General features: G+C 35.0%; 1 protein-coding gene across 8 annotated transcripts in view; it reads right to left on the minus strand.

Moving 5' to 3' along the window:
- BBS9 (Bardet-Biedl syndrome 9) overlaps positions 1-23,342 on the minus strand; it is a 255,445-nt gene that overhangs the window by 114,345 nt on the left and 117,758 nt on the right. For all 8 annotated transcript variants that reach the window (XR_001553371.2, XM_015855026.2, XM_032442563.1 and 5 more), the window contains one exon: positions 13,360-13,582. Coding sequence is in view for 7 of the 8 variants with exons in the window: in XM_015855026.2 (XP_015710512.1) it covers positions 13,360-13,582 (223 nt within the window). In the remaining variant the exon portion in view is untranslated. The remainder of the gene's footprint in view (positions 1-13,359; positions 13,583-23,342) is intronic.

Below are 23,342 nucleotides of genomic sequence, written 5' to 3' on the forward strand. Positions count from 1 at the left end.
TCCCTTTGATTTAATTTGGTCGTGTCTACAACACCAAGTACAGCAGCCTATCCTAAATGTGAATGTGTTTACATTCAGGATTCAGTGCACTCTGCTCATCTTTTAAGTATTTCTATTCTGACCTGATCAGAAACAGAAGATTTTGTTCATGATTTCATACTCAAACATCACCCTACTGGTTAATGCATACTTTCACCCTCCTAACATACTTATGAAATCAGACTAGCATAAAAAAATGCAACAGATCATCAACACTATACAATACATGACAATAAGCATTGACATAACATAAGGATTATGAAGACTTGAGAAAGCTTATTTGTACTGAGCACTCATTTCTAACATTTGCTCCTGAAGTTTTCTTCCTACATATCCAAAGCTAAATTAAAACACCAAATGACTCAAAGGAAATATTTCCTTGATTCCAAATTCATTTTTAGGAGGAGCACATACAGGGTACTGGAAGTATCCAGCTTTACTGTCTTTTGCAGCAAAAGTTACATACATGAGGATAAAGTGTGAGAAGCAATATTATTCCCTTTCTAGCTTCTCTTTCACTATGTTTCTATGTCTAAACAGAGTTAGTCAAATTCAGATTTAGTTTCCGTTATGTAGCCAAATAGCCAGTAAGTATAATGCCTTCAGCTGGCACCAAGCTTAATGATTTTTTATTGATCTGCCCATAGCTTAAGTGCAGATGTAAGGATATGGACTGTTAAACAATTCTTATTATCTATCACTGATTATGGAAATATAATACATCTTGCAACAGCATCTGCACTTTCTCAAACACGTAACTGTACTTACAGCAGACCATTCATTTAGTCCTGTGAACCTGTGGCATATTTTGTGCACAACTAAATGCAATAATTTTTTTAAGTGCCCATTATGTGACGAGCCCTTGTCTGTTATTGCTTATGTTATAAGCAATAAAGAAAATTATTTGTAGTTGACTCACATTAAATGCAATTGTAAAATTACAAATCGTACAATTGCAATTAATGAGTTAAATTGTTTGCATTGATCTCTTCTCCATGATTCTTAAGCTTCCCCTCAATTAAAGATTTTAATCAAAATGAAAATAATAAGGAAAATATGTCTCAAATTCACACTTTTGGCAGCTGCAGAAGTCAGCCCTCACAAAAGTTTTGGTAGAGTTATTAGTACTATATGTTGAATATTTTCTACTCAGTAGTCAGAACAAATTAATGGGAATGAATTAATGTAATTTGAACATTTTGTTTATTGCTCTTAACTCTGTACTTGTCATGAAGGTAAGAAAACAGCACTCCCAGAATTTTGCCAAAGTTGCATGAAAAAAATATGGGGCTTTTATGGACCCTTAATTTTGTATTTATTTTTCCTTCCAGATCTTAATTCAGAGTTTGTCTTATCTTTTTTACCAAAACCAGACCTGCAATGTATTACAGTCATTACCTGCACCCTCCTTTTTATCCAAACACTAAAGAAACACCATCCTGAAGAAGTGAATTCCAACTCTGAATGTATTTTTAGAAGTTTATTTCAGTTACATTCTGCTAAGTGTGTAGGTTACTACATGAATATAAGTAAAACAATAACATACGCTACTGTGAAATAAATGAGATCCTGACTAAATTAAGGCAATGGCAAAACTCCCAGTGACTTCAATGAGGCCAAGATTTTACCGTTATCTTGTTGATCAAGACAATTATTTCACTGTTCAGAAGGACATGACTGCTAGCCAAGAATTTCTTAATAGAACCTATCCTGCACAACCTTAATTGTATATACCTCTATAATTATTCCTTTTTCCTTCTACCAAGGTAAACCATTGACTTGCCAAAAGTATTACAACATAAGAAAACAGCATACACAACAAAGACCTTTCTTTCAACTTCACAGAAAGCCAGAGAGACCAAAGCTCTCCTGCACATAAATCTTGCTGCTGATCTGCAAATGAATAATTATCACTTCCTTACCACTCACTACCAACCACTGATGTTCACACCTGCTGAAGTTGCCAGCCTGCAATAGGAAATGTTTGACTCAAGAACTGAAGTGTTCTGTTGGTTTTGCACACTCCTTGCAGAAAGCTACCTGTTTCTCAGTGAACCACAAAACACACACTTGAAGGAGTATCGTCTACATAGCATGGAATGACATTAAGAGTAGTCTAACCATGAAAAGTATAACTAAACACCACATATATTTTTATATCACATTTCTAATGTACTCTGTAACTAAACCAAAATAACCTCAGGTATATGTGATTCAGTAACCACAAGGAATAATGTTATCTACATAAAAATCAATTTTACATAACACTAGAATAAATCTCTGTTTTTAATGTGCCATAAAAACGACCTAAAAAAAAAAGGCTCTTTTTTGGCAGAAGGATACCAGCAGTTTATATTCAAAAATGTTTGTGAAATTTGTTTTATGAAGATTGTAGAACAAGCACTTTTCTCTCAATAACTAACAATATGACATAAAATTGATTAATTTGTTCTCCTCAGACTTGGAGGATACAAAAAACTAATTAATTTGGTCAGTATAGTAACAGTTGTTTTAAAGTTATTTATTGCCATGGGTACCATAAGAATTTTTCTTGCTTTCAGAAGAACTTTTAGCATAAAGTTCACTGGATTTTTCTACCCATAATCCTTCTATCTATAACATGCAATACGAGCCTTGACAATTTTGAACATCTAATTATTTTATCCTAGATTCTGATTTGACTCTATCTTATATTGCTGCAAAGAATTTTCTTCTTCTCAGCAATTTACAGTAGAAAGTAATCAGACTTGGCATATCTATCAATTTACTCCATTACCTTCAATCTCCTGATTAACTCCCAGCTGTAACATTACTGCCTGCTTTATCAATCACCTTATTCAAATGAGAATGTCAGGTTACAACTTCATTTAAGCATGCCTGGCCAGCACATCATTAGGGAAGCTAATCACTATTTTGGTTACAAAGAATCTGCTCCATTTTATCAAAGATCAACAAAAGTTGTCAATTGATAGATATTTAAATTGATATTTAAGATCATTAATTGGACTTTACTCTGCAAAGTTCTCCACAAGTTCCAGCATATAACTCAAGAATCCACTTATTTCTAAGCTGCTTTGGATGTGGTGCTCAGGAGCATGATTCAGTGGAGGGCTGTTAGGGAAGTATGGATAGGTTGTAGTTGGATCTGATGATCCTAGAGATCTTTTCCAACCTGAGCAATTCTATGATTATATGAATGTCACCAGCAATCCTTTTCACTAGAAAGTATCCTGGTTTGACTGGAAAGTTCATTTGGAAGTAAGTGCTAGAATGCACACATGCTTACCGATAATCTGATTCACTTTTAAGATAATAATGAAAGATTTCTCAGTTGAACTATAAATTTTAATGCAGTTCAGCACCACATAATTTACATTAAAAAAGGGTAGTCATAATATTTATTACCCACTAGTTCTACTATTTCTGTTCGGTCATCCATTTGAATCCTTCATCAACCATATACATCAGACACTCTCTTTGATCTCTAATGATAAATGTAAGAGCTGAATAAATGTTCTTTGAAATCTACAGTGTGGCACAGCTGCTTATTGTTACATTGAATATGACATGTCATTAAAATGGAAACTCAATTAATACAGAGAAGCATCCCACTTACCATATCTCAACTTTGAAGGAATACCACTTCAGGTGATATCTGTAATTTACACTTAACTAGTTTTCCTGAAGGGGAAAAACAGCCAAGCTTTGGTTAAAGTCCGAATTAATTAAAGTACATCTTTCATTAAAAGGCAGAGAGACACTGGCAGTGCACCTCGCTGTGGTACTTGTATACTTACAACACCCAGAAGAAACCCAAGAGAGATGCATCCTACCATGTTAATCACACGCAACTTATCAAGCCTGCTTTTTTGTTTTCGTTTTTTTTTTTTTTTTTTCTTTTTTACCAGTTTGCTGGAGGTTGATATAGCCCTATAAGAAACTACTCTGCATTACCTACTTATCTAAGTATTACTTTTATTAGTGTTTTAGCAGAAGGTGAGCTAAATCTTTGTTGCAAGGTGCAATTGCATGAAAATAATCTTTACAATTCAAGTCTAAGTAGTTTTTCATTTTTGCTTAATCCCCCTTATTACTACTGTTTGTGGTTCTGTCAATGAAACAATTCAAGAGGGGAAAAAAAAAAAAAAAAAATTATTTTCAAGAATTTTCACATCTGCCAGTGCTATGAAGCACCTTATGTTTGATTTCATTACATTTTCCAGCTGAAATACCAGATGAAAGTGTTAGAGCCAGGTGAATCTGAATAAACACAGGGGCAAGGGAAATGTGAATTTATGAACCTTGGCTTACCCCATGAACACTGGCTGAACCATCCATACCAATTTCATGAGCAGACTCTCACCAGCTGACTGTTCACAAAGCAAAAGGATGCAGACATAAATATGACTGGTCTTCAAAAATGCTACGGTTCTTTAAAAATTAAGAAAAAAAAAAAAACCAACAACTGAAAATTCAACACAGATGATGCACAACTTCATAACACTTGGATATTCAGATTCAAAACAAGGTCAATTCTTTTCTCCCTGAGAAAAAGTCATCAGGTCCTTGGGGTACAACTCACAACGTAGTAGGTTCACTACTGAGGAACCACTGCAGCCAGATCTGCATTCTATCTGTGCTAGAGGTATCACTCAGAAATTGAAAGGGAAATTGAGAGAGATTCTACACCTCACTGAATGCCACCCAAAAGACATAACATTCCCTTAAAGTGACACTGGTTTCATTTCAAGTTGATAAGAAAAGGTATGCTTGCAGACTCACAGACTGCATCCCATGCTCTAAAACCCAGTTGTTTCAACTACATCTACGATTGAGTGCACTGATCCAAACTCCCACAAGCAATGAAACCCACCCTGCATTGCCAGATGGATTTGGCTGCACTGTATGCTCTCTGAATCTCAAGCTCTCCCTCTCAAAGAGGTGTAGTTAACCTCAGGGAATTATTCTTTAATTGCAGTGTAGTTTTCTGTCATAGCAAAAAAGTATCATTTATTAGGACAGACTGTCCTGACCATCTGAAACTCAGAACCCAAGAAAATTTTAGCTGAACTTCCAATAAGATCCTCATTTTAAGCTTTCTTATCATGTATTTATTCATTTCCAAAATAATCCTTCCAGTATGAAATTTGTCATGCTTAGACTAATACACAAGGCTTTAAATATTAAAGACAATCTTTTACCTACTAAAGTTGTAAGACCTTTAAAACTATTTCTTTTCTGTTTCAAAAAACCATTGGGAACTTTCCTGTGTGCAACTCAAAACCAGCTGTACTTTGCAAGTGTAAACTTTCCAAGTGCCTGGCTCTCTGTAGATTTTTGGCAAATCTATTTGCAACATTGAAAACTAGGGGCCTGAGCCAAAGCTTACTGAAGTCTATGGAAAAACTCCCAGAGATTTCATCAGGATTTGGATTAGGCCCTGAAAGAGTCCAAAGTAATTGAAAAATCAGATCTGCATGTACAAAATATGTAATTTTCAGAGTGGATTTAAAATTGCAGGACTCCTTTATGGTAACGCAGAAGACCAAATACATTATAATTGGTGTTAGAGATGTACACAGAGTCTTGCACCACTAATTTACCATGGATTTCCACAGCTTTGTACACATTATTTACAATCCTTGCATGACAAAAAATGAGAAAAATTAATCACACACACTTTTATTTCATTCTAAAAAGACCTGAGCACAGAGGAAAAACATTAATATCATTATAGCTCAAGTGTTTTTCTAAATTCAGGACCAAGTAAAATATGAACTAAAAGTATCCCTTCAAAACCTGTAGAACAAGTTTTGTGATAAAAAAAGTCACGCGAATAAACTAGCTCATTCTGGGCACACTTGCTCTGAACAGCTTAGAATTATGTAACACTACCAATTTCGGTTAACATTTATCTAATTTATGACAACAGAAGAGAAGAATCAGGTTTACTCAAACTGGATGCATCAGAAAACAAAGAAAAGAAGGAAATGCAAAATGATCAAGTAGTGGTGCTTAAGACAATGGTCACAGCATCACCTGATGAAAACTGATACACATCTCTGCCAACTAAAGGATGTTAGTTCCAATCAGTTGAAACTGAATGAGCCATTAACCTTGGCATATTCTGGCTTGAGTTACATATGATGCTGTGCCTCATCCCTCTGTTGTGAATTTCTCCCGGTGCCATTCTGTGGAAGAACCTCCATTGTCATGGCTGTACTGACAAAAAGTAGACATCTAGTACAATTTTGTGGTAGTCTTGTCTAGATAGAGGCTGAAAAGGAAAAGTAACACTTTCTAAACGACAGATCTAACCATGATAGTTAATGCCTACAGCTCATGTGTGAACACTGAAGCATTCTCTGTATGATAAAGCTCCACAAAACATCACAGAAATACAATTCTTGAAGGAGCCAAGACAAATGTGTCAAGCAGAAATCCATACTATGGCTGGACATATAAGATCGATTCCACAATAGTAGCACATATTACATAAAAGGATTGTACTACATAACTAGCATTAGGCTTTACTTTAAAACATCATGTTACAGCCTTTTAAAATAACTACCTACCTAGGGCTTTTTGTTTGTTTGTTTTACTTACTAGTGTTGAATCTTCTGAAATAAAAGGCCAAAGGCTGCAGACTTCCTATTATAGCAGCACACAGGTTTTCTGAGCATTTCAATCTTTGAGCATTTAACTACTTTGAGAAGATTTTAAAAGTTTATTTCTGCTTATGGTCCCTCAAGGACAAGGAATACAGAATATAAAGTGCAATGACAAACATGATCACTAGGGAAAATTATTTCAACTGACAATTTTTTTCACCAAAATCTTAACCTCAATAGTACGAATCTTTCGTGACCACTTATAGTTAAGTAGAACATATTAAAATTTAATGGATTTTAATGCAAAGAGTCAGCAGTAGGACTATACACACCCAAGGCACTAATGTGTTGATCCGAGCCGTACTTAGATGAGGCAAGCTGGAATTGCAACACTGCCAACCAAATTTCATAGTATAACAAATGAATGAATCCCAAATCTCAAGTGGGATTTCTTTTTTATTCATTATGTATGGCATTTTCCTCTTTAAATTATTCATTTTTTTTAAATGCTGTTGCTTTAGCCTTCTTAATCTTTGTACTCCTTCATTCTGTGGTTTTTGCCAGCTGAAATATCAACCGAAGGGGGGAGATTTTCCCAACGATAAAACTTTTTCACAACCCTGTGTACAAAAATCTGTCTTGCTACCCTTCCATCTTATTTTGCTTCTTTTCACACTAAAATAAAAATAAATTTTAAAAATGATTACAATATTTTACCATTATTTATGAAACTTTTGTAAACACTTGAAAAAAAATCAATTATCTCAGTCAACCAGCGTGATTAAATTAGACTAAATTGAAGATCACATCACACATTCTTCCTCATTCTCTTCCCCTGCCTATGATTCAATTTCCTAGATTGTACAGAATGATATAAGTATAGGCTGGAAGGTAAATTGGCTTACAGAAACCTGTAACTTGTGTTTTAGTAATAAAACACCTAAAAACAAATGTGGGTAGGTGCTACAGCACAACGCTGAAAGGCATTATGCTTGAATTCTACTAATACAGATGTTACTGGCTCACGGCATGACCTTGGGTGTGCCACTTAACTTCTGTATAGTTCAGTTTTCCATTTCATAGAATTAAATTACCAAAGTGACTAAAACAATGGAAATAAAAATTTTAGAGTGAAGTTACAATGGAAATTAGTTACAAGGAGTAACATACCACATCAGAGAGCCAAATAATGTTTCTGGCTCCACCAAGCCGTTCTTTAGCTCTTCTTGAGCAACCAGAAAATCTCATTGCTGTAAGTACTCCCAAAACTCTCCCTGATGACTTGCTACTCCCCTTCCTTTTCATTAAATAAGCTTTATGAAGCAAGGGACATGTCTGACTTTCAAAAATAGATCCTAAATAATTAGTTTTAAATGTTCAGTATTACTATTTGCTTATTTATAGCCTTTTAAATTAAGATAGAAGTGTTCATCATGAAAAGCCGATAAATTTCTTCCAAAATGTTTTAACAGTAGAGAACTAGAAGTCACGCTAAACTTGCACCACTGTATCATGTTGCATTTAATGCCACATCAAGTCTCATTATTAGCTGGCATGACACAATACAGCAGAAGTATATAGCAATGCTATGGGCTGTTAAGAGTTATGGCAACATTGCTCTTACTGTGATTCTTATGTGATTACCTGCACTGCACTGCAATTAGGAGAGCAGAATGTTATGAGATCAACAGCTGAACCATGCAGAACTGCACGAATTGGATACAGAAGCAGAGAATGATCGTGCTGTTTAAAGATTTAGTTTGTTATGCCTTTGTCAGACCTTCCCAGAATTTCATTGCCCGACAGACCCATGTTAGTACCTCAGCATTTTCTCTACAGTAACTGCTTTGGGCCACCGAGACTGACAGTTAACCAAGAAAATGGTCTTCCTATCCCTTTATTGCTACCTCACGCCATCAAAGGTATTTACCACGAGCCACTTGAGGGAGTATAGTTTTACTTGCCTTGACTATCACAGTGAAGGAACAGTGTATATAGTCGCATTGACATCAAAGGTTATAGTACAGGAAGGAAAGCAACGAAGTGTAATTCAGAGCAAAGAAATAATAAAAAGAAAAAAAGAAAAAAGAAAAAAAAATCAAAGAAATTATGAAAATTTAGGAAAAGAGCCTGAACAAAGAACAGCCATAATGGTAAGAAGGAATCTTACTAGAACGAAGACCTACGGATAATAGATAGAAAGTACACATTTTACCCAGTGTTTGCCTTTATTAAGGTAAGGAAGTAAGAGAAGTTTAAAAAATTAACACAGTGATGACTGGCCTGTTTTAGTTTCAGTGCAAGCAAATGCTCTTTGATAGATAGAGAAGCAAACCCTAGTAGAACTGCTGCAATAAACAGCTTCTACCTAAAGAGAAATTCAACTGTTACAATGCAAATATACGTTGATTTTCAGATCATGCTTGCACATGAGAAATTTCAATGTTTTAGAGAATGAAGAGTAATGAATGTGACTTTTTAGTGACAGTCACATTCAGACATTCATTTAACCAAAAAGAAAACCTATATAGCCAACAAATGTAAGAAACATACCATCATCTTGTTTAAATGCAAAATTCAGTCTTTCGATACCATCAATTTTAATTTTTCATTATTAATAAATGACCCAATTCCTGGGGGAATCAACCTCCCAGGACACTAAATTTACCAACCTACATGATTTTAAGGAGTCAAGAAAGGATGAGTTAGAATTTTCTTTGCAACATTTAAAGTGACTTAATGTCAATTTCATGTTCAAGTGCTTTTTCAAGTGAACCAACACAGATGGATTGACATGTAGTGATTTTTATAAGTGTGCCTGCAAGACCTCTGGGCACATTTAAGGAAAACAAGTCCTCAACAAACTGACTTTCAATGAGAAATTGGCACTTCTATTAAGGTTGGATTCCTGAGATCACAGGTAGATACAAATGTGTTCCTAGGTAACTGCCAAGGCACTTTCATAAACATTACCCCTGCATCATGAAATAGTGGAAACAGGCAAGAAGCACAATTATGAGTAAAACACTGGATCTAGTTTGGATAATGTCAAAGTTTCCACTGACCTCACTGGACTACAAGTTCCATCAATCAGTACTGACCAATATTCAACTGATATTCTCCTCATGCACATCAACCAGCAGGAATTCTTAAGGATTATGACATATGTCACTGCATCCCCCACTTTTCCAGCCTCAAAATGCATGAATATCACTCATAAACAACACTACAGGATTCTGAAAAGACCTTTTTTTACAACCTTTAGGAAAAAAAAAAAAAAAAAAAAAAGAGAGAGAGAGAGAGAGAGAGGAAAAAAAACAAAACAAAAGGGAAGCTTTTGGCTTCCAACAAACGACTTTAAATTCATTCTGGGGTCACATGTATACGTGATGTGTTAAAAAACAATAACCACAAAGCAATGTATTTAAAGTTAACACTTACCCATTCATAACCTGAATTATAAAATCATGAGTACACAAAGCAGTTAACACCAAATCAAACATTTATAAGCTCCTTGCAGAATAAAGTTACAATAAACTTGATAAGTTAAACAAATGTTGTGAAAATAAGTCTAAAAAAGCTACAAAAATGAAATGCAAAGTTGACTATACACCACCACGCTGAGGAAACTAACATCATAAAATATAAGAGCAGATGGGAAGCAACTGTAATTAATATGCAGGAAAAGTGTCTGGAAATAGGGTTGGAGCAGAGTTTAGCAGCACATATTACTTTAAGAGATAGATAGACTGTTGGAAGAGTATTCCATTTTGAAAACAAGAAGAAAAAGAATGGAAAATCATCTAAAGGAAAAAAAAAAAAATCAACAATTTGGTCACAATTAGTATGAATGAAAAGTTTCCGAAGGGATATAGTAATACCATTCTAAAGCTTAAAAGCTTATAAAGGACATCATTAATTGCCACTTCTACCTTCAATATTCTCAAGAAACAGTTTGATCTGCAGAAAAGACAGTGTAATTAAAATACTATGAAAGCCTTCCTACAAGGACAATTAAACCATCAAACAGGCTATTAAGGAGATTTTTCAAACTTGTACAAGGTGTTTATGAGTTCAAATAAACTTCCATCAAGGATACTCTGGATACTTTTACTCCATTGCAACACAGAATAGAGAACTAGATGGACAACTGGTATATTTTCTAGCCCCACCTTCATATAAATCTTGAATTGTACAGAATACTATTTGCAAATCTTATTTTGTGGATGCAAAATATTCCTACATTTCCTTATTGTTTCAGTTCTGTTAACCTGAGGAAACAACCATCATTGACATTCCACAGATTTCATTGATGATGTACTCAGTAACTCATTTTAATTTTAAATAACCGTTTCTCCAGTGCTTCTATTATATTAATCTAAATAAGCAAATCATGCTAAAGCACAATGCAAAGATCCCCCAAGCAAACCAAAACAGAGAAAAAAAATTATTCAACTCCACTTAGAAAAATTAAATAAAAAAATAAGAAACAAAATAGAATAAAGGAGAGGAAAAGAGATTGTTTAAAGAAAAATAATGCCCTAGTTTAAAAATAAAAATCCTTTCTTGGACAAAGTACTGAACTGATGCAACAGAAACTACTAGAGGAAAAAGAGGATCAAACTAAAGAATAGTGGGTGAGGCAAATACTGCAAACAGAGCTCCAATCAGACACAGACTTAAATAACTCTTCAAACAGCCAAAGCTGACATATTTTAAGGTTCTCAAAACAATCCTGAAAAATACACAGCCATCATAAGAGACCTCTAAAATCTATAGAATTAATTTGCTGCAGGTAAGCAGAATTTATGCTATGAATTCTCACACTCATTAAACTCAATACATGACAGGCTGGGTGGTCGACAACACCTTCCCTCCAAACTCCCTTGGCTTTGACCCACACATGGATTGGCACCATTCCCCAAGAACCTCACTCTACCCTTCATTCAGATGTCTATTTATTGCCAAAGGCAACACAGTGTATGATACAGTCTGATTTGTCTTGCAGTTACTTATGATCACATTTAGCCAATTATTCTGATCAACTTATAAGAAGCTGACAATGCTTATAAGATTTGCTTACTGGACAGATATAGTGCACATTTCCTATTACTCTAAACGTAAATAATTTAAAACAACAACAACAAAAAACACTAATGACAATTTTTCTTCTCTTCTCTGAATTTTACTTATCTAAGTTTTTCTAAAATCATGTTTCACAGTCATTTCAACCAAATCTTCCTCACAAAGAACAGGAATCATTAAAGTTATAAAACTACATCCCAAAGCCACAATTTTACTTTAGTAGAATCATGTTACTGATTTGCAATATAGAATGGCTTGGGTTGGAAGGAACCTTAAACATCATCTATTTCTAGCCTCCCTACCATGGGCAGGGATGCCACCCAGTAGATCAGACTGTCCAGGGCCCCATTCAACCTGGCCTTGAATAGCTTCAGGGATGGGGCATCTATAGCTTCCCTGAGCAACATGTTAATATGCCTCTCCAGATTACGTGTAAAAAATTTCCTTCTAACAGCTAGCCTAAATCTCCCCTCTTTTAGTTTAAAATCATTCCCCCTAGTCTGGGCGTATAAGAAGTTGATCTCCATCATATTTATGATCTCCCTTTAAATATTGGAAGGCTGTAATGAGATCTTCCCTGAGCCTTCACCAGACTTCACCAGACAAGCCCAACACCATCAGCCTGTCTTCGTAGGAGAGGGGTTCCAACCCTCCGATCTTTCTGTTGGTCCTCCTCTGGACCCAATCCAACAGTTCACATTTTTTGAGTTCTAGGGGCACGAGGCCTAAATACAGTACACAATATACAGCTTCCCAAGGGCTGTAAGTCACTGTAGTCAAAGAACATAGTGACATTATGTTCTTTAGGAGACTATGAAGCTGAGTGACCTTCCTACCTAAACACGGAGCTGGAAGCTGGAAAAATATCATGTAGCCTAGTCAGCAAGAGTATATGGTGTTTATTAAGAGAAAAGAGGCAGGAAGAAAATGCCTTGCAGCCTAACAGAAGACACTATCTTTCAGAATCAACTAAAAAGTAGAGCAATGGTAATTTTCCTCCTGGCATAACTAAAAAGTAGTATCTTTAAAAAATGGACACGAATAACATTTTTTAAAACATAACTCCAAGAAGAAATCTCTAAATTCATTTTCTAGTTGAGAAATATACATCAAAATTAGTTTGATCTTTAATTTCATGCACTTACCCAACATCCACCTCCTAAACATGCATGTTTTTATATTGACTACTTTGTATTTTGACATATGCATGTCACAAAGTTCATAATACTACTAAAATAAATTCTCAATCAAAAAAACAGGATTTATCAAGAAAATGGGATTTCTCAGTACACACTTTTTCATCACATATGTTAGAAATGCACATGTTCAATTCAATTGAAAAGTTTAAAAATAAGAAAGACTGATGAAGTATCCAGCGTATCAAAATGATCATATGGGGTACATTTGCTTCATAACTATGCATACACTCTAGGAAGTGATCACACTGGAATAATAATATAATCCTAAAACGAAGTTTTATCTAGCTCATTCTATTAGTTTGCAACACAAGCAGTGTTTGGTTTCTACAACCAGCAAAAACTAAGCTCCAAACATAATCAATTATTCATCATTTTTAATTTTTATATGCAAATTCACACTCTAAATTATGAACATAAAGTCTTACCTGGCACAGCAGTGGCTTGTTGAGTGGCAGTTTCAGTGCTTAAAGAAAGGCGGCCACCTTTTGCCAATCTATCACAGAATAGGCTGATATTCTTCTTAAGTCTGCTAGTATCTTTGGGCATGCTTATCTGGCTGCTATGAGACAGTGCTTGTTCCTTAAAGCTCTTTGATAGGCAAGTTCTTAGCAAGAAAGAAACAGCAGAATCCACAGTTTCTTCCCAACCCTGGATTAAGAAACAGGAAATAAAAATAAATGAGGTGACGTATAATATGACAGAGCACATTAAACACAAGTTACAAAAGAAGGATAAAGAATTTTCAAATAGAAGAATTTTCAAATAGTGCTGACATGTAAAATATAATTTGGGGATTCATGAAAGTCATAGCCATCTGCCCCTTCAGTTTGTACAGGTGAAAAATTCCCCAGCAAGCCAGAAGGGGCAAAAAATATTTCTAATACTGTTCAGAGATAAATAAATTTTAAATACATTGACAGTTGGAGACAGATAATGGTTAAATTCTGCAGTTGTATTAAAACAGTGGAAAAACAGAAGTTTCTGAATGCAACATCTAGAATTCAGAACAGAATTAAAATATAAATTCAAATGTAACGCTTTTTATATATCATATGGAAGATGCATTATATTTGTCATAAAATAAAATAAATAATGCATTTAGTCAAAGAGACATCACCCAGCCAAAGAAAACTGAAGTTTCTTTCCCACAAGGCACTTTGAGGAGCACCTTTAAAAATTAGCTTCAAATCTGTGCTCTCTAGTATGGCTTTCAGCAATGCAAAGAAACCAAAGATATTCCTCCAAGTAAGAATTCTGGATGGCAAAAGTCTTATAATTTGTTGTCTCATAATTTTACACTTTATTTCATTTATGTAGTGTTCGATGTAGAATCATCTCTTCTTGATGCATTCTGTAACCTTAAGCCATATTTAATACTGATACCTCGTGATTAATTTGGAATGTCTTCCAAGTTAGTCACACAGTTGACTCATGTTTTTCATTACAATCTTACAGAGCTTGAATGGTGTTAGCCACCAACAGATAAGACTTTGTAGTCTTCTAATTTCAGTTTTCATTATGTCTCTCAGTATTCAGCTAATCATAAATAAGTTTCATACATGTGCTGCATATATCTGCATGCATACAGAAGTAATATTAATTTGTCACACTATCAGCATCAACTCTCACAACAGTCTTTCCTAGTTAGCACTTATTTTGCCAAGAATCTTTATAGGCTTAACAAGACTTGGGACAACAGTTTAGAACCTTCTACACTAACAGAAATCAACACCAAGGTAGCTCTTATGGTGGTAATCAGGTAGCTGTTTTAGTATCCAGTTGTAGTTAATTGAACTACAGTCTTCTAGTTCACAGAATCCTTAGAATTGGAAAGGATCTCTGAAGGCCATATAGTCCTCATGCTGTATTATTCTTGAGTGGAATTGATCAGCTGAACAGCAAAATCACCTCCTTAACAAAATTCTGTGACTACATGAGTGTGACACCTCTAGTCTGTTAGAGAATGATGGAACCAACACTTGTCAGAGTCTACTGTTAATAAGGTCAGAGAATTTCTTCTCTCAGATTCATGTGGTTATTGTGGAGGGTAAGGCACTAATACTGAGACTCAAAAAAACAAAAGACACCCTTCCTGAACTTGCTGGTTCCTAAGAACAGGTCAGTAACAGATCCTTAGATGTTGTCAAGTACATTGGTGAGACTAAACAGTTACATGTACTTCACCCTATCAAAACACACACTAGTCTTCACAGTCAGTCAATGCTGTGATAGCTTAATATTTTCCCAGTATACTTGAGTGTAATCTATCTACCAACCCGTGGTGGTGACAGGAAATAATCCATTCTTCAGTCAGTTTAAGGAGGTTAATGAGCTGGTAAATGCTGTCTACATTCCCACATACTGGGCAATGAAACTTAATATCTACAAAGCATCAAAAACAGTCAAGCCAGGTTCTCCTGATTATACAACAAGCCATGAAAAGTAAGACAACATAAACACAAGAATCTTGATTTTCACAAAGAGTGAAAGAAGGACATGGTTAACTAATGCCAGCATACTGTTGCTTAGAAACTGGTCAACAATATTTCTACAAAGAAATTACCAAAAAAAAAAAAAAAAGCATGCAAAAGGAGCATTTAAATAAGGAGACTGAATAACAAACTAATGGAAGTCGGGAAATTAAAAGTGGCTGTTATTCTGTCTCTGGCTCCCACAGATACATTTCACCTTGTACTGTAGCCTTAACAATTTCCAACCCTCATTCATAATTTCCACATAAAACTATTTTTTCAAGGGACAATAAAACTATCTCCTCCAATTCAAAAACTGTTTGGCCTATTAAGAACAGTGAATTTCAAAGCAGCTTTTATGATTAGTAAAAGAATACATTAGAATGATATCTACATGAAAAAAAATCTTTACATAAACTCTGTTGAAGTGACTTTATCCAACTTTTTAGCCAACTAAGAATTAATAGCTTCAAGTAAGACTGCATGTCAGAATTCTTGGTGTAAAAACAGGCAGAACTGAAGCAACAAGAAAACTTCAACACTTATGTGTTAAAAAGGAAAAAAGATTTTTGAAAGTACAGGTGGTCTAGTCTGTAACACACTGAAGAATGATTCTGTAGCCAGAGTTTTAATATTCGCTGGTGGCTTTTGCTTAACGTTCTGTGCATTTGAGGCCTGAAGGAACAGCTTCAGTAGAAGTACAGTACTAGTAATGCATACTATGACCAGCCAATATTACTGTAACTGCCACAACAGAACTGAACCAATATTCTCAGAAAGGGATCTTAAACCATGTAAGTTCATCACATTGTGTCATCTGAAACAGATATGAGAACTACTTACTTCAATATTTTAACTTTATAATTGGAAAAGGATTAGCTTCATATTTTGCATGTACACACTATTATTTTCCTTTGTAGAAATGAATCTGAAGACCAAATGTACATACGTCATTCCAGATGTCGTGTCTCCTATTTATTTCCAAGGAACAAACAAATAGCACAGTAACACTATTTCAAAGAGCCGATTCTCAGCTACAGAGCAATATTTTTCAACATAGTCACCACCATTAGCTATGCATTTTCACCAGCCACAAACAAGAACTTGCATGCCACGCCACTAAACAATTGCACCAGAGGAGGTGACACACTGTCATTGCCACCACTGATGGAACACACCACCCACCACCTCACTGTGCTCACACCCCGTTTGCTCTCCATAAATGTTCAGCAAGCGTCAACAAATGTCAGTGAGTGCAGTGAGCAGTGAACACACATCTAAGCAGCCAAGCTAAGCCTGATCTAGCTGATAATATCTCCACATACAAATTAAGTTGACTAACCACTGTAAGACACTGGGCAGTGAAATCAAAGAGTTGCAATTAAAGTCTACAGGACCATCTTAAACATCATGATTACACCTAGAAGGTTTGATAAGTAATAAAGTTAACGATTTAATGATTTAGCCTGCAAAACAAAAATTATCTAAATGCCACAAGACTTTTCATGGGGGAATTTTCAGAATCAAAGATCATTTCTCCTGTGATTGAGGGTGGAACATTGTGTCTTGGAAGTCTGCTTACTGCATCAAACACACACTGAAAGTTATTGGAATCTTTGCTGTGCCAGTTGAAGAGCTTCAAGAAAGAATTGTTTATTGAAAACTCTAACAGAGACTTTCTTACTCGAGGTAATACAGAAGAGTAGCAACTTCTCAAAGAATGCTTGTTCATACTGTAATACCAGGTTTGCATTATTTTTTGTCTAAAATGGCTAGTCATTTTCATTGTAATTTCTCCAACCTAAAAATCCATTTACAGTGGTGCTTGCTGCCAAATCTCTTCGTAAGTATAATGTCAAGTCACATTCCCCCAAAACCCTCCACAGAAAATGTATTAGACAGGAAGCTGCAGCATAATTGTTAGAAGAATAGAGCAAGACAAATCGTAGTGCTATGCAGGAAAAAACTCCTCCAACCTTGAAGTAACCTGGTCAGGATATCTGGGTGGGGAAATATAGTGCACTATGAAGAGCAAAGCTGGGGATGTAAGCATAAGAGCTCAGAAATATTGTAGGGCTGAGGACATTCCAGGGAAAGGATGGGGAGAACAACTTGGAAAGGGGGAGAAATGTGTCTGTTGCAAGATTAGTTTGGGAACAACTGCTTTATGGAATTAACAGAACTCAGAGACCATGAAAACTGAGAAAGCTAAAAGTTAATACTAGCTGTCTTAAGTATAAATAAATCATTCTAATGGCACAATGGGCAAACTTGAACAAGACTCCTCCTAAGTTGAGCTCATGAGCCAGACAGACATTTGATTCTGTATTTTGAGAAGTCTCTCTCTCTCTGAAAAAGCCTGACTTTACCTTGACAGCCTTTATAGCTATTTATGTTACTATTCCTAAGGCAACAGCCATTTTCAGACTGCCCACATATTAATTTATCATACAATGATAGCCAATACAGTATTAAAAGAACGCAAATGCAATTAAAAACATACTGCAAAAATATGCAAAACTGTTGCAGATCAAACGATAGGAATTCTTACATCTGTTAACTCGGGAATTTGCCTGGTTATATCTTATTTCTTGTCTTTAGTCACATTAATGATTTCATCAGCTCTCAGAAATGCTACAATACTTGGAAACTCACCTTGGTGAAAGAAAACCATAGCATTTATGCTTATCTGAATCAAAAAAACAAGTTTCTAGTCCTAACACTACAGTTGTATAACCACAAGAAACACTGGCCATGTCTCTCAACACTTTGATTTCACAGTGATTTAAGAAGTTATCTTATTGTTACACACACAAATTTGGCAAATCACTAATCCAGGGCTACTGAACTGGTATTCTTTAACATGAGCCATGAGCAGTATTTGCCAAGAATTTGCTATGCTATCAGACATCCTAGCTCACATTCCTTAAGCATATCCTACAGTTCTAATGTCTCTGTTTCTTGAACAGCAAGAAAAAAGCCACAGCGCCCATGAAAATGGCATGCAACACTTGCATGTTACTAAAGTATTAACATATTAAGTTTGAACACACAGTTTCATTAGAGAGTATATTCTTTAAGATGCACATAAACTGGTTAAATAATTATTCCCATAATTCATTTTCATGTTCTTAAGGGTTAGGGATTTTTTGTTTGTTTATTTTGTTATGTTGGTGGTGGTGGTGGTTTTTTGGTTATTGGGTTGGGATTTTTTTGTTATCTCAATCTTCTCTTTCGGAACTTGACTCCTCACAACCACTGATCCTGTTCTGGGAACTGCCAAAATAAACTCGTGCATGCATTCTGAATGAATTGACTGATTGTCTTCTTTGTAGCCCACTCCAGGAGCACGCTGTTCTGCTTTTTAACTGAAATCATCTAACAATCTTTCCTCTCCTTAATGACTTTCGTTAGCTAGGTAAACCAAGGTGTTGTTTGGGTTTTGCAGATGCTGTCAAAGCAGTCTGCAGGAACATAATTACAACAGAAGTCATGCATCTTCCCAAAGAATGATATACATCCAACAGTGAGTCTGCCTTAAGTGAAGTCTACAAGTTCGGTGGGGTTTAGCAAAATAATTTTTGATAGAGGAAAGACAAATTAGGCCTTGTTATTCTTGCTCTATTATTGTTTTGCTTTTGCTAATATCAACACACCTGCATCTCAATGCATTTTATATTAATATCTGTGATATCATTGTGGATGGTTTGGTCTTGGTATATCACAAAAACATCTGTGACTGCTGTGACTGACCTCTGAGGGAAATGAATTCAGTTGAATACAATTAAGTAAATAATGCATATCATAACCTGTTTCTGCACAGTTCTTTGAATGACTTTTATGCCATCCAGAATTTATTTTTTTCTTTTTAAACAACGCACTATTTACACTTTCCTATTCTACCCATATAATTCACTGATGTAATTCAGTTACAAATGAGAATCATTATTCAATGGCATACGTGGCCTGCAATGGAAAATGATTTGTTATGTTTGCCAAAGCACATTTTTCTCACGGAGCAAAATTAACTGCAGGAAGAGAACGACTCGCCAAAAATTAGTGGAACTACGGTAGTGCACAAAGAAGTGGTGAGATGACCTCGATACTCAAATTCTCTCCTTCTCCCAAATTATTTACTGCAAATACTTGATCTTTTGTTTCTCAACATTACAAAATTCACAGGTAATCAGTTTGAAACCCTGTTTTCAAGGGATCAAAAATAAAAGGAAAGTAAAAATGGTTACTCATCAATTTGCACTACCTTACTGGCTTTACAACCCTAAGACCTCTCCACCTAGTCTAATTGTTTCTTCTGCAGTCCTATCCCTTTGACAGTAGTGAAGCAGACTGGTCTGCTCAGCATTCTGCTGAACAGAAGTCCTATATGAAAACACAAAACAAAGAAGGTTGGAATATGAGCCACACTTTTATTACTCTTGATCTCTAGTTGGTCACATGTTCATACCTGAGCAATTGACAGGCTCCAGGCACCACAAGTAAGTTTTTAACCTTTATTCCTCATACAGGAACTTCCCTGCCAGGGAAGAGTGTGAAATCTCATTCCTACAACACCATCTTCCCCTCACTTATGCTGTCCTAAGCCAAAACTATGCTTCAGAGAGAGTATGACTTACTTTTTATGAAAATAATTATGTTTAGCAAAAAAAATCTTGAAATTCCTTCAATGTATTTTGTCAATTATGCCTTTAAAAGCCACTCGCATTTTTTCCCAACCTTTAAAAGACTTGGATTCTTAGATGTCTTTTTGAATGACACCATTAAATAGCTTTGCTTTCAAAAGAAAAACACTTGTCCATTAATTTTTATTATTATAATTTTTTTAAAGATGATAGATAGGCAGAGTTTAATGTAAATTATTATTACCAGCTGGAAAGCAAGGAAACAAATTTCACATGCTTCTCCCACAAAAGCTATGTCTTTCCTGCTGTATCATTCATTCTATTTCTGGACAGAAGAACAGAAGGAACAGGGGTATCTGCTATAAAAGTCTCTGTTCAAGGCAAACAAAGGATCTTGATACAATTACATAGAAATATACTTCCAAATTACTACTTGTCACTGCCCATCACTTCGTGGTTTTGTTGTTGCTGTTTTTTATTTTGGTTTGGTTGGTTGAATTTGGGTTTTTTGTTCATTTACAAAGTATCAAATGACAATTTGTACTAGCTCGCTGCAAGCAATATAATTGGTACTAGCTCATTGCAAGCAATGTAATTTAAAATATCTCAGACTATTTTAAAGTATTTGTCTGTTACATGGTTGGAACTTTGCATTTCAAAAGTGATTCAAAAAGACAGGAAAAGTATAGAAAATAAGATATATAAAAATTGATTGCAGATGTATTTTACCATGATTAAGACCTATCATGGTCTATAATTACAGAATTATTGAAAAGTGACAATTTATTAGAAATTCTAAGAATTAGGGTTCAGGAAAATTATTCTTCCCGAAGATGTAATTATTGGCTCAACGTCCCAGCAGCTATAAACATAAATGGAAAAAGTTAAGAATAGGATGGATACTGTTAGTCTTGACAGAATTAAAGCTCCTGGAATTATGGAATTAACCTTATCTTTAATCTTGGTAGCTCTCAGTCAGCAAAGGATTCTTTCACCAAACTGAAGTTTTCTGTTATTCAAGAAGTCTACAATAAAATCCATCTGCTATCATGCGTAAAACCTAACACACTATCTAGCTTTTCCAAATTACTGATCTTTTTCTGGTGGTTTACATTCAGAATATCTTTTTAAAGAAAGCAGAGATGATTTGGAGACTAACTCCTATGACTTCTTCAAGGCACTTTGTGATTTTCTGCTCACGCTTTTCTTTTTCATCATTGCCTAAATTTCATTTTTCTACTTTATCAATCAACACTATACAAGTAAATTTATAGTCCTTAACTTCAGTTTATTAAACTAGATCACGGAGTCACACAAATAGATGCATTTTACCCACAGGCATTTATTTTTTTCCTTCCAAATTATAACTTATTAAGAAATTAAGGTAGAATACAGATGTTTACTTGGTTGCTACAATATAAAATGTAAATAAAAGCAGATTAAAGTGTGCTTCCTCAAAGCCAATTTAGAGCTACTATTAACTATAGTATAAAGAATGGTACTATACAAAGGGATGATTCTGAGAAAAGAAAAGCATTTCTGACATTATTTAATAAAATCAAGAGAACTGTGAAAACATTTATTCTCTAGTAAAGCTATCACTGATGGCTATACTGTTGAGGGCACTCCATCAATCCTAAAATTACAATATTAATATCATATCAACAGAATTTTTTTCCACTTGTAGTGTGTTATGCTAAGAGAAAGTACTAATAGCTTAATGATCAAACAACTGAGCAATCAGTCAATCCAAACACCATGCAATCATTATATCAAAGCTATGCTGTGCGATATAAACCTTTGAACCCTTTAAATAAGCTTGGATAAATTCCCTGCCTTCCCAAAAGGATTTTCTATTGTTAGCATACTATCAGTCTACCACAAACACAGCACTTTACAAGTATCTCCTTTCAATCAGATGATTCAGCTTAGTAAAATGACTGAAAAACAGCTCTAAAAATGTTCCTCACTATTTTCAGTTGTTTTAGTAATTCAAATTGCTGTCACTGCCTGTTTTAATACCTGAGTATAATAGAACAGCCTCAGAGAACAGCCATCACCTCTTTTAAGGAAAAAGAAGTGCATAATATAACCTCTGATAAATCATCAATATTATTACAGTGATCACAGATTCTTCTGTCACCAAAACAACTCTGCCATATTCTGTCAGATATTTCAACAGCTAATGAAGCCAACACAGGATTTTTAACAGTTATACTTTTAAAATACAGTTTGCATGGAACACTATGATCTGAAACACTGGAAATATATACTTCTATATTTTGAACGTGGGCTGCTGCAATAGTAAAAGAAAACAAAAATGTACATTAGAACAAAACTGCACCCAAGTTCCTTGACAGAATAAACAGCTCCTTATTTAACTCACTGGACAAAAGCAGAGATCTGAGAGATCTCATGCAATTTCTGATGTTATGCTTCCCAGGCTGTGTGACATTCATGAAAGAATCACTAAAAACAAAGGATACCCTCAGATTCCCGGTATTAAAAAAGAGCAATCCTTTTAGGTTAATTTAAGAAATGCTATTCAAGAGTTAGTTAGAAATTTCTCCAGGAAATAAAATATATCATGCCTAATTTCAGTCATTCCTAGAATGTGCATTAAATTGTAAGAAAATACAATGGAAGGAGAAAATGAGAGGTATTCTCAGAAACTTAAATCATCATTAAAATACAAAGGAAAAGCCCAACTTCATTTTAAGTATCTCATTTTGAAAACTTGTAGTGTTACTGTTGCTTTATCTTTGTAGGCAAGAAAACACAATTTCACATTTTCTTAAGCATCTGTAGCAACAGGCCCAATTAACATAAAAAACTCAAAACATCTCTTTTCTATTTGCTAAATATCTGACTGGAGTGACTGGAAGGTCAAGGAAACAAGATGCGATCTGTTCTAAATGGAATGGTATGTATGAGAATAATGTTGATGTTATGGTCAGAGAAGCATTTCTTTTTACAGTAACAGTATATTCTAAACATTTCCCTTTTATTTAAAAAAACACTTTCATAATTTAACATTCACAAAGCAGAAAATACTCTGGAAAGCTACACTGCACCCAAACTATCATCTAAAACATCCCTTCAAATAAAAACACAACAAGCCATTCTGCGTAATTGTTTGAGTACATAAAATCCTTTAGGGTATTTCCTTTCACTACAGTTCCACTCAGCTGCTTGTAAGGAAACAGGAACACTAGCTAGCAGCTTCTGTCCATAAAAACCATTTTGATGTCATAAGATTCCCCCCTTCCCTCCCATGCCTAACTTAACTTCTCCTTA

Source organism: Coturnix japonica, chromosome 2 (genome assembly GCF_001577835.2).
Source record: "Coturnix japonica isolate 7356 chromosome 2, Coturnix japonica 2.1, whole genome shotgun sequence".
NCBI lineage: Eukaryota > Metazoa > Chordata > Aves > Galliformes > Phasianidae > Coturnix > Coturnix japonica.